General features: G+C 38.7%; 2 protein-coding genes across 2 annotated transcripts; both read left to right on the forward strand.

Moving 5' to 3' along the window:
- Window positions 1–226: 226 nt before the first annotated feature.
- Window positions 227–6,220, forward strand: LOC137024757 (gastrula zinc finger protein XlCGF7.1-like). The gene is made up of 3 exons (XM_067392624.1): window positions 227–276; window positions 1,427–1,738; window positions 4,066–6,220. Exons 2-3 carry the CDS (start codon window positions 1,480–1,482, stop codon window positions 4,770–4,772), a joined length of 966 nt encoding a protein of 321 aa, XP_067248725.1. The 5' UTR covers window positions 227–276; window positions 1,427–1,479; the 3' UTR covers window positions 4,773–6,220.
- On the forward strand, window positions 5,059–9,781 carry LOC137025148 (E3 SUMO-protein ligase ZBED1-like). The gene is made up of 3 exons (XM_067393179.1): window positions 5,059–5,225; window positions 7,082–7,224; window positions 8,208–9,781. Exons 1-3 carry the CDS (start codon window positions 5,059–5,061, stop codon window positions 9,779–9,781), a joined length of 1,884 nt encoding a protein of 627 aa, XP_067249280.1.
- The last annotated feature ends 2,698 nt before the right edge of the window (window positions 9,782–12,479 follow it).

Below are 12,479 nucleotides of genomic sequence, written 5' to 3' on the forward strand. Positions count from 1 at the left end.
TTTTTTGCATTTTAATGCTGATAAATGGTTTCTACACCCAGACATTCAAATTTTGCCTTTTAGACAGAATCCCACTCTATCATTAGTAGATCACTTAACATTTTCAGTACATCATTGGTCAACACATATTTAATTATGTATTTCACCACAACATCAACTCTGAACTTTTTCAGTGCATTTGTGTGATTGTAAACGGGACTTTTATTTTGGTCTGATGGTGTGATGTCATAAGTCTGCGTCGCGCTCGTGCATCAGTTGTGATTCGGCTGAAGGAAGGTTTGTGTTTTAAGTGTTTAACTTTTAATCTTATAGAAAATGTTCAGTTGTCTTACAAGTTTCACAAGTAACACTACATTTATTAACGTTATGTGAGTAACAGGATGAAAACACACAAGAATGAGTAACATTAAAGACTCGTCTCATTTCCATTCTTGAGATAAGGGACAAAACATGTCCTACACACAAAAACTCTCTTTATTTATTTTATTAAAATAAATACATTCATCAAAATAAAAATGCTTAAAAAGTTACATCTAAAGGAAATCTAGATACTCAACACATTGATTGCTTTTATTTTTAAATAATTGTGTTAGTAGTAGGAAAAAAAAAAGTCAGGTAAAACTTGATTTTATGTCTGATGGTTGACAAGTGCTCTCAAAAAGCCTATATAATGTGATTTAATATGGGAATTCTTCTAATGTTGTTTCATGATTTTATTCACGGCTACACCGTCAGTATTTGTCAACTCCATCAGTGATGCTGCCTTCACCCACTCTCGGGATTATCGTAAATACAAATTTCCGAGGTAAAAATTTCAAAACTTGAATGCAATGAGCTCGTAATCACGACTTCAGAAGTGGGAATTGTCAAATCTCTGATAGCACGTGAACAACAAATATGTTAATTTTGAAAGAAACATATTTTTCTTTTTTCAATTTACTGTGTGAAAATATTAAAACATAAACTGAACTACATGATATCATGTCTTATTCAGCCAAAAACGTTGATTATATATGTTTTATATTAAAAAGTAGGGTACAGAATTAAGAAATTTAGGAACTGAATTGTTCATAATAACAAAAACCCAAGAATGTTTTTTTTTCACTTAGCTGCTTTACTGAACACCATTATTGCATAATTGATTGTTGTTGGATGGTTCAAATTAAAATATGCTTTTTAATGCATCTGATGGATTTGACACGTTTTGTCTCTTATCTCAAGAATCAGTGTTATTCTGTGTAGTTTGTGTTCCTCTATTAGTTTGTAGTGCTAGTTTTGAGTGTTTTTAGTCTAGATCAAGTCCATTAACTCTGACTCTCTCACCAGTGCGCTGAACTACTGAACTAGATCTGATTGAGACACACTCAGAAATTTAATTTGGATTAATTTTTCTTTCTGTTAAATATTCTCATCTTCTACATGACAGAGTGTCCAAAAACAGAAAAACTCCTGGTGAAGTGACTGACATACATTATAAAGATGGAGTTTATTAAAGAGGAGAGTGAAGACATGAAGATTGAAGTATTATTCAGTTTGAAACATGAAGATACTGAGGAACAAACAAAGATGGAGTTTATTAAAGAGGAGAGTGAAGACCTGAAGATTGAAGAAACATTCAGAGTGAAACATGAAGAATCTGAGGAACAAACAAAGATGGAGTTTATTAAAGAGGAGAGTGAAGATATGATGATTGAAGAAACATTCAGAGTGAAACATGAAGATCCTGAGGAACAAACAGGTTGGTTTCATTCTCAAAGCTGAACTCAGTCATTTGATCCTTATTAACATGTCCAGCATTACAGAAATTGATATTTTTGAAGAACGTCATACGCACAGTTTCCAGGGGGGAACTTTTTTAAAAAATACCCCCTTCATTTTTGCTTAGTTTCTGACACAACACAAAGTTTTATGTTGCAACCAGCAAGCTGTTTAAAAATTTAAGGCACGACCCTTTCCCAAGTGTGGATATCTGCATGTTGGAGTAAACTTGTTCACCTTTCAGTGAAATTTTACAGTTTAAAACTTAAAATACTGAGTTCTGCATGCTCACGGACCTCTCAAAATAACAAGCTATTTTGATAATTTTCACAATTTTAATGCCCCCCAAAATATTTTGTTGTACGAATATCTGAACATGCAGTATATCAAAAGAAAGAACAGACCTTCTGCTTTTAATTTCTCCCTGAATCCCCTCAGAACACATGATCCACAGACTCAACTTTAATGCTGTAAATGCTGCACAATGGTTTAGCTCTTTACAACGTTGGACACTATGCTAATTGTTCAAAATAGAGCATTTGGCATTTGAAACTGAGGGCTTAAATACAAAAATGGTAACGAGAAGCTAAACACTGCCCAGGCAGGACCAGTGGATAAGGGATGTTGAATGGGGGAGCATGAGTGAGTGGTTTATTCTAGGGTGTGTAGAATCATGGTTTCCACCTGGTATTAAGATGCGTTTTGGTCGATCGGATTACAAGTGCACTATGCTAAATACAGGTGTAGTCTACTTTCAACCATTTCCATAGGTAGTTAAAATTGCCTATTCGACCGGATTGCTTTCGTAGTGGAAGTGCTTGTGTTTGAACAGCTGCAAAAGACCGTCTACTGACCTAATGTTTAAACATTATGGGAAGCGCATGCTAGCCAAACATGATTTAAACTTTGTCAGCTAAAGAACCAAGTTTGGCACAGTGGTTAACGTGGTACTGCGGCTATCAGCAGAAACGAAAGCTAATGCTCTCTGTACATTTTTTCGTTGTCTCAGGGCGTTCATATGTACATTGCGTGAGCTTATTTTGTCCATTGGATCGAAAGATCTGGGGAAAAAAAACACATTCACCTGCCCATAGACCCTCCCCTCGAAGAAATCAGAACAGAAGTGGTTGAAAGAGGACAAAAGAGATGGATTAAAGTACCAGGTGTGTACGGGAATGTGTCTACGATCGACCTAAACACATCTTAATACTAGGTGGAAACAGGGCCCATGACTGCTAGCTCTGTAACCACCAGATTTGGGAGCTCCTGGACCGGAGGACTTAGGTCAAGGGGTTCTGGAAGTGCGGTAGTGGACGCTGGAGTCCCCAAGCTTGTGACTCCAATATGCAGCATGAATAATACAGAAGTTCACACAACAAATATAACTCTCAAAATGGATTATTACAAACTGTTTGTGATGATTCAGATCATGAAGGTATGGCATGTATTTTGTGGATGTTTGCTAACATTCGATTCTGAATGAGTTTGATAGCGTGCTGCAAGGCTAACGGGGCTAAAGCTACACTCTGTTAGAGAGACTCAATAAGAATGAAGATGCATTTATGAATTATACAGACTACAAGTGTTTTCAGGTTAAAAATTAAAATAATGACATGGCTCTGATCTCAATGAATACAGTAAGAAAAAATTGTAACTTTAACTGCATTTAATAGTACATTAGCAACATGCTGATGAAACACATTCAGAAAGACATTATGCAAACATCACGAAATATATCATGGATCATTAACAGTTGGTATCGACCATTTTCACTATTGTCCTTGCTTGCTTCTTGACAATACCTGCAGAACTTCTGATGAACTTCCACATTAATACTGCCTGGCTTGGAACATGGGCTGGCATATGCAAATTTTGGGGGTGTAAATATTAATAATCCCAACTGCACCATCACAGTCTGTGTTATGTTGGGATTCTCCCCTTTTTCAGTGGTCTTTTGCACATACAAGATTTACATATGAAGGAGGAAACAATGGTGTTTCAGACCGTCATTTCCATGTACAGAACTCTTATTACTCAACTATGCCAAGCTAAATACAGTTTTCCAATCTATGGCAACTTTAATAAATGATGGTGCTAAAATCCTGATTGAAATTGTACACAAGTACCATAGCATAGTTAGGGGGACTCTATTTCCTAATATTTTAGAGATGAATGGCAAATTCAGGTCTATAATAACAAACCAGTTTTGTTGCATAAAGTTGGTTTTGATGTATTTATACTTTTGATGTCTGTTGCTTTGAAGCATTAAACTGTCATTAACATGTATTTGTCTTGTTTTCGGTTTAGACCTGAAGGGACTGAAAGAGGATCAAGAACTGAAAGAAATAGACGAGAAGGATCAATATAGGAGACATGATTTCATGGATCCAGAAAAATCCAAACAGACTGAAACGACTTCATCACGAATTAAAAATCAGAAAACCAAATCCAACAGTGACTTCGCTTTCACCTGCTCTCGTTGTGGAAAGAGTTTTACTCAAAAACCTAACCTTAAAATCCACATGAGAACTCACACTAAAGAGAAACCTTACACATGCCAACAGTGTGGGATGAGTTTCAGTCAGAAAGCAAACCTTAATTCCCACATGAAAATTCACACTGAAGAGAAGCCTTTCACATGTGATCAGTGTGGAAAGAGTTTCAGACTTAAATCAACCCGTAATTCACACATGAAGATTCACACTGGAGAGAAGCCTTTCACATGTCAACAGTGTGGATTGAGTTTCACTAAAAAAGGAAACCTTAAACAACACATGAAAATTCACACTGGAGAGAAGCCGTTCACATGTGATCAGTGTGGAACGAGTTTCAGACTTAAATCAACCCGTGATTCACACATTAAAAAAATTCACACTGGAGAGAAGCCTTTCAGATGTGATCAGTGTGGAAAGAGTTTCAAACATGAAGTAACCCTTAGTTTCCACATGAACATTCACACTGGAGAGAAGCCATTGCATATGATCATTGTGGAAAGAGTTTCCTACATAAAGTAACCATTCATTTCCACACAAAGAGAAAACACTCAGTTTTGTGTGTCATTAGTGTGGAAAGAGTTTCAGATGTAAAGCAACCCGTGATTCATACATGACGTTAGAATTGCATTCCACACATAAATACACAGAAATGCATTATTCACTACTGTAAAGTGACATGACTGGGGGATTTGTTTCCATGCACTGCATACAAACGTGATTAATAAACAACAATTAATTGGTGGTGTGTCATAGAGGGAAGGTATGTGCCATCTAGATGGTTGCAGCATGGGGACTACAAACCAAGATGGCCAACCCATCTGGGACTACACTTGCCAGGTTCCTTGGCGGTGGAAGCACAGCTGTTGCAAGTGAAGGAGAAAAGTTGAGAACAGAGAGACGTTCCCTGCGTACCATTCAGAAGGGCTCATGCCTGTGCCCTAATCCAGGGATGGACAACTCCGGTCCTGGAGGGCCAGTGTCCTGCAGAGTTTATCTCCATCCCTGATAAAAACTCACTTGCCTATAACTTTCTACTAATCCTAAAGACCTTGATTAGCTGGTTCAGGTGTGTTTGATTAGGGTTGGAGCTAAACTCTGCTGGACACTGGCCCTCCAGGACCGGAGTTGTCCATCCCTGCCCTAATCCCTTGAAAAGGTTTACCCTCCGGAGTGAGAGCTTCGAAGGGATGAAGGGTGTAGGGGTCAAAAACTTTTTTTTTTTTTGGAATGCACTTCTGCGTCATCTTAACGAGACAATCAAGGAGGGGCCTTCGTCTTTTTTCCCCTGGTTTACTCTTTGTATTAAAACACATTAATTTACTGTAGTAACATTATAAGCTATTGCCGGTATTTTATGTTAAATTTAATGTATATTGTGTGTATGTATTTGAAACGTTTAAATGGACTAATAAAGGGAGCTGTAAAGTATTTTTGTTGAAGTACAATGTTGTTTTGAACACAATAATGTACCAAATCTAACTTGTATAAATATTACAGTAGTATAGAAAAATACTATACATATTTATGGGTAAAATCGGACTCCGTGCCTCCTGTACCCATTCTGTGACATCAAACAACTTCCCTGTGCAAAGGATCATGGGGGCCCGAAGTGTCCATCAGTTGTACCCTTCGAAATCCTTCATTCCCAAGGGCCCTTTTAAGTGGCCAGTTTTGACCTTCATGTTTTTAATATAGCGGCAATGATTGTTTTCACTCCAAAGTGCCCTTCGGAGGGTAATATATCCTGTTTGGAACACACCCTATGTGTGTCTGGATACAGAGAGAAGCTGGAATAGTATTTTTTATTTTCTGTGTACAGTTTGAAGTTTAAGTTGATTAAAAAAAGAAACTAGATGCTTGATCTCTGCCTGGACTTGATTTGTGAAGCAATCCACACTTTGGTGATACCCTACCTCTCCCGATGCCACAGTGATTATGTATTATCAGTTGGTTTATACAGCCACAAAATCAACAATACTCTCCCCTAACTTAGACAGTTGTGCAGTTTCATTGCGTTGTGAGGAAATGTAAATCCAAGTTTTATCAAAAAATTTACATTTAATCATTTAACAGACGCTTTTAAATCAGGCCACTTACAAATCAGGAGAGCAGTAGAAGAAATTAAACTGACAAAAGGGCAACAATATGCAAGTGCTGTGACCAGTCCCAAGTTAGTCCAGCACAGTACATGTAGCACTTTTTTTAAAATAGATATAGAAAACATAGTGAACTCTAATGGTAATGTCCCTCAGGGACAGCATATATTAGGAGAAAAGCAGAAGATCTAATACTGGGCAATGTTGCACTCCATACTTGTGTTTTAAGATGTCTGTTTGTTTACACAAAATATTAGCATTTGGATAAATCTGTGAGAGAGCTTTATTCACAGAGGAAAGATTAATTCCCAGATGAGAATTCACCATTTTCATGTGAACGCTGTGGAAAGAGTTTCAAACATAAAGAAACCCTTAATTCCCACATGCTGAGAGAACGTAGTAAGCCTCAACACTCAGAACCCTTTCACCTGCAAACAGTGTAGGAAGAGCTTCACATATAAGAAATCACGTATGCAAACTGTGTGGGAAGAGTTGCTCAGACAAAGGAAATCTTACGGCTCACATGAAAACTCACACAGCAGAGAAGTCATTTGTGTGCCTAGAGTGTGGAAAATGTTTTACATGTGAAATAACCCTTACCTATCACATGAGGCATCAGAGAGAACTGTTTTAATTGTCAACAGTGTGGAATGAGTTTCCCAGACAAGAGACACCTTAACTGGCACTTAAAAATGAACTCCCAAGAGACGTTTTTCATGTGCATGACTGTAGAAAGATTTTCCGATTTAAAGGAAACCTTAAGACTCACATGAGAGTTCACACCAGAGAGAAACCTTACACTTGCACTCACTGTGAAAAGAGTTTCAGTCAGAAAGCACACCTCCAGCTCCTACTACACCGTGTGACTCAAGCTTGTAACCTTCATGTTACCAGTAGGGATGGGCGGATCGATCCTAAAGTATCGATACTTTCGATACTGGCATTGTATCAAATAGATCGATTCTCAAATAGAAGTATCGATCCTATCTTTTTTTTTTTTTTTGTGATTTTGGGATATATTAATAATAGTAGCATGCAATATTTACTTAAATAGGAACGGCAATGGGAACTACATCTTCTTCCGCTGTATCTCCGCTTGTCGAGACAGTGTTCGCGCTCACTCTCTCAGAGACAAGCAAGCACGCACAGCGCAAGTTTGTAAAAGGCGTCGAGTGCATGGCTGTGGTCATGAATGATAAAAAACGAAGCATAATCTGGAGTTATTACACTCCACTCAACAGTGATGAAGCTTCGTGTGATGTTTGTAAAAAAAAAAAAATACGCCATTGCTGCAATACCACCAATATGATAAAACATCTAAAAGTAAAACACCCCAAAGAGCACGACGAAGTACAGCTGAGGCGAGCAGAGGAGGTAACAGAGACAAGACCCCCATCTTCTGGCTTGAGGCAGAGCTATTTAGCAGAATCCTTTCAGAGAGGCGGACATTATCCAGGTACCAAGCAAGTGCAAGTGGTGATTAGGTTATTTGAATACAAAGAATCGAATCACATTTATTTATATACTTTATACAATACAAATTATTTCAGATATGAAGATATTGCAGTAGCCTAATTGATGGTGAGCAGAATATTACACTGCAGTATGAAGATTTAAAGTGGACATTTTAGTTTAAACTAGGATTTTGATTCTGATACTTTTTTTTAGCCTATATCCATTTCTGTTTCCTAGTATCTGGTGGGAATTCTTGATTCAATAATTTATATATTATTTATATAAATAAATTAAATAGTTTAAGTGTCTAGTTAGAGCTGGGAGAGATTTACTCTCGTTATAATTTCTTACTGCCTGTAACACAGCTTTAAGAACTTCTATTTATAAATGTTATATTTCATAGATGACTCTCAGAGAGCATCAGCAATTACAAGAAGCATAGGAGAGATGATTGTGAGGGACCTCCAGCCAATCTCAGTGGTAGAAGACAGAGGATTTATTGCACTTGTCAAGACTCTTGATCCACGCTACCAAATCCCTAGCCGGAAAAAGCTGATGGAGAGTACAATAAACAACATGTATGAAGAATGTAAAGCCAAAGTAATGGCAGCATTACAAAATGAAGACCATGTGATACTCACAACGGATATGTGGACCTCAAGGTCCACAGAGGCATATCTAACTGTGTCCTGTCATTTTATTAACAACTGGCAAGAAACCAGCCATTTCAGTGCACAGCATACAGCTGACAATATTAGTGCAGAGCTGAAAAGAATAGCTGAAGAATGGGGCATAACTCAAAAGGTGCTTGCAGTTGTCACAGATAATGGTGCGAATATGGTTTCTGCAGTGCATAAGGCTGGTTGGAAGCATTACCCATGTTTTGCCCATACATTAAACTTGGTGGTAAAAGATGCAATAAAAGCATCTCCTGAGATCGTTCACCTGCTGGAAAAATGCAGAAACATTGTATCATTTTTCCACCAAAGCACAAAAGCCACAGAGAAGCTTAAACAGATCCAAAAGCAGCTGAAGGTGACAGAACATAAACTTATAATTTCTGTTGAAACCAGGTGGAATTCTGCTTTCTATATGCTGGAGAGGCTAGATGAACAAAAGGAAGCAGTTACAACAGCCCTCTGTCTACTTGGAAAGAGTGACCTGTGCTTTTCAAATGAAGAGCAGGCTATTATCCGCCTGACCATTCAGGCCTTGAAACCTTTTGAAGAGGCAACACGTGAAGTATCAGGGGAAAAACACATTTCTATTTCAAAGGTCATTCCCCTAATATCACTGCTTCTTAGAGCAACTGCTGCCAGTGAGTGTCAAGGTTGCTCTTTTGCCGCAGAACTGGCACAGCAATGTCAGCGCAGATTCCGTGGGGTTGAAACCATACACAGCCTCGCTACCAGCACCTTTCTTGACATGAGGTTTAAGCACCTGGCATTTCGTGACAAAGATCATGTAGAAGCAGTGAAAAAGCGACTCCTATCTGAAATGCAGGATGTTCACTTGGCCACATCTGAGTTAGCTGCTGCACCACTAGAAGCTACCTCAACATCTGTCCTAAGGTCTGTGTCAGTACCTACAGCAAGCTGTGCCTCATCAGTGACTCCTCCAGTGGCCCCACATACTACATCAGCTACATTTAAAGGAGGCATATGGGAGGATTTTGACATGCAGGTTATATCAGCACAACAACAACAGTCAGGAAGCAGTGATTCTATAATTGAAATGTGTCGCTATGCTGAGGAGAAAGTAGTTCCCCGAAACCAAGACCCACTAGTTTGGTGGAGAAATCATGAGCAAACCTTCCCAACTCTCAGCAAATTAGCAAAAAAATATCTTGGGATCACTGCATCATCTGTTCCATCTGAGAGAATTTTCTCAAAGGCAGGGGAGTTGATCAGTCAAAGAAGAAACAGGCTAAAGGGAAATAATGTCAACATTCTCTTGTTCCTTAACAAAAACTTGTAAACCAGTTTTCATGGTTTTTCATGGCTTACACAGGCTTGTATATCAGTATGCACAAATGAAGACTACGACTTGAATGTAAGATTCAACCTGAAGTTCAGCTGATTTGACATTTAAATAATTTGAAAAGTTTGTAGCCTCACAGACATCCATGGTTTGATTTTCAGTACATTCCAGTCCATTGACTGTTGTTAGTTTTTATTATTATAATTATTATTATTTGTTTGGTATTTTAATTTTTTTACTTTGAAAAAAGTTTGTGAGATGTGTTAAATTTTTTTGTTATATAGTGTACAGTGATATCTTTGGTCATTTAATTGATTGTTCAGTATTTTTTAATACATGTAAAAAAAGAATCATGTCCTTTGCAGTTTATTTAATATTAATAATGATGGCTATCAAAAAACAATATAAAAACACATGAAAATATTTCATTGGAGTATCGGTATCGATATCGACGATACTTGTCTTGAAAGTACTTAGTATCGGATCGGAAAGAAAAAAATTGGTATCGCCCATCCCTAGTTACCAGTCTGACTCTCTTACCAGTAGGTCATGACTGACCCAGGGTTCTTGGGGATTTGCATTCTCTTCATGGTTGGTGACATTAACATCTCCAGCTTCAATTACGTCACCATTGGCAAAGCACATGTCACAGCAGGTCACTATAGTGGGAACAAAGTTGGAAAAAAATTGACCTCCAGCATGACTTTGGCATGTCAAAATCCTGATTAACAACATGCCTTACCCTGGAGTGATGCCTACTGTAATGAGCTTCAACAAGGGTAGCAACAGGCTCACAATAGGGGCTCATAATGCATATGGGGGATATCAGGCAGGGAAACCCCATCTCCTAGGATGCACCAGTCCTCAGGTGGGTACAGTTGTTTGCAATAAATTGCACTGTGTTTCAGGAACCTTGCATTATGCACAGAGCCAGGAAAGCCTATGCAGACTCCAAGAATTTTCCTCAGTTGTCAGACACAGCCTGAAACTTCAGTTTCCTGTTGAAGTAACAGGCAGCGATGACTGATGGGGGCTTTATAAGAATATGTCAGCCGACAATGGCTCCGACTGCCATTCTGAAAACAGGAGAGCCTGCCAGCCTGGCAAATCTAGCATTCACATCTTGCTCTTCAGCAAGCCTTTTTACTGTAGACTGATGGATGTCAAAGGCTGAAGCAACCACCCTGTAGGATGCAGCATGTGCCAGCCAGTAGATGAACAATAGCACATCCATTTCTTTTGAGCATCCCTGTTGAACCTCATATGAGGTGCAGTATGAATGCAGATCAGGGCGGAGTTCAGACTCCCCATCAAAATACAGCCTCAGGATCGTGACTGTGCCATTCATTTGAGAGTAGCATGTAGGGTTTCCACTCTACAAAATGATCAATAAACAATATAGTGTCATGCAAGTGTCTTCTATTTTTTCCTGATGTACAATATTTAATTAAAATTGTGAAATATTTCTGCTTACATCTGTCTTAAAGCCAACACTGAAACTTTATTTAGTGGCATTTCATTTCACTGATGTTAGTTTTTTCAACTGCTTACACACATTTTCAAAAGTTTGCCTCTTTTTTTTTCCCCAAAACTTTACACACAAATTCAAGAATTGCAAACACTAACTGCCTCACACATCTCTCTCTCTCTCTCTCTCTCTCTCTCTCTCTCTCTCTCTCTCTCTCTCTCTCTCATATTATATATACACACACACAGTCAACTCACCTATGTTTCTCGACAGTTCTGCCTGGTAACTTTCCTAACCAGAAATACGGGGGGAGTTCACAGGGTTCAGGTCAAATACAGAGCTCAGAGCCCTATCCTTGGACAGCACACAGATTATGTGTAACTGTGAACTCGTGAAATGACAAATAGGTATGTTAGGGTGTACTCACACTAGGCACGGTTGCCTTGAACCGAGCCCGAGAGCGATTGTTCCCACTCCCCCGGTGGCCTACACTCACACTGCACTTAATGTTCCAGACCGGAGCGCGCTTACGCCATATACGATGCAACTTTTTGATTGGAAGAAAACAGGAATAAATGCACAGATACTGCCTAATATATTTATCATTTATGCCGCGCAGCGATTTTCACTTGCATGTATCAGACGATTATTACAGAAGCTGACATTAATGGTGGAATTTAAAGCTTTACTCGCAAACTACAATTTCTGTTCATCAATAAGGTGAGAATCAGACCCGTTATAAACCCAAATACACTCGAATTAATTACATGAATTGATTAAAGATGATTAAAGATGTTTGCCAGCGTAATGATGACAGTAGCACACACAAAGGTAGTAGCTGTTCTGTGCTGAGGCACGGTTAGTGCTCACATTGCATGCAAACTGCGCTCTGGCCCACCTCTTCCAAGCGGGCCAGGGCTGACTAAACAAACAGCGCCAGGGCACTGAATGGTGCACTCACACTTGTCAAACAAACTGGGCTTTGAGGGTCAAACGTGCTCGGGCACGGTTCAGAGCACCTAGTGTGAGTACACCCTAAGTTTTCTTAAACGTAACAAGATAACACAAATGCTGTGCGCTCAAGTGTAAACCACATCCTGTAAAGATGAAAGATGACGCATGTGTGTGTGGGTGAACATGGGTTCTGGGAGCTATATTGTTGTGTGTAACAGTTAGGAAATAAATGTCTAGTTAAGTAGAAATCTGACAAAACGTACAATAAAAAAA

Source organism: Chanodichthys erythropterus, chromosome 8 (assembly GCF_024489055.1).
Source record: "Chanodichthys erythropterus isolate Z2021 chromosome 8, ASM2448905v1, whole genome shotgun sequence".
NCBI lineage: Eukaryota > Metazoa > Chordata > Actinopteri > Cypriniformes > Xenocyprididae > Chanodichthys > Chanodichthys erythropterus.

Bases quoted from the DNA above. Each gene is read 5' to 3' on its own strand.
- LOC137024757 (XM_067392624.1), top strand. From the start codon at position 1,480: ATGGAGTTTATTAAAGAGGAGAGTGAAGACATGAAGATTGAAGTATTA. The intron at 1,739-4,065 runs GTTGGTTTCATT...TTTTCGGTTTAG, and splicing joins AGATCCTGAGGAACAAACAG to ACCTGAAGGGACTGAAAGAG.
- LOC137025148 (XM_067393179.1), top strand. From the start codon at position 5,059: ATGGCCAACCCATCTGGGACTACACTTGCCAGGTTCCTTGGCGGTGGA. The intron at 5,226-7,081 runs GCCAGTGTCCTG...GCATGACTGTAG, and splicing joins GACAACTCCGGTCCTGGAGG to AAAGATTTTCCGATTTAAAG. The intron at 7,225-8,207 runs GTAACCTTCATG...TATATTTCATAG, and splicing joins ACACCGTGTGACTCAAGCTT to ATGACTCTCAGAGAGCATCA.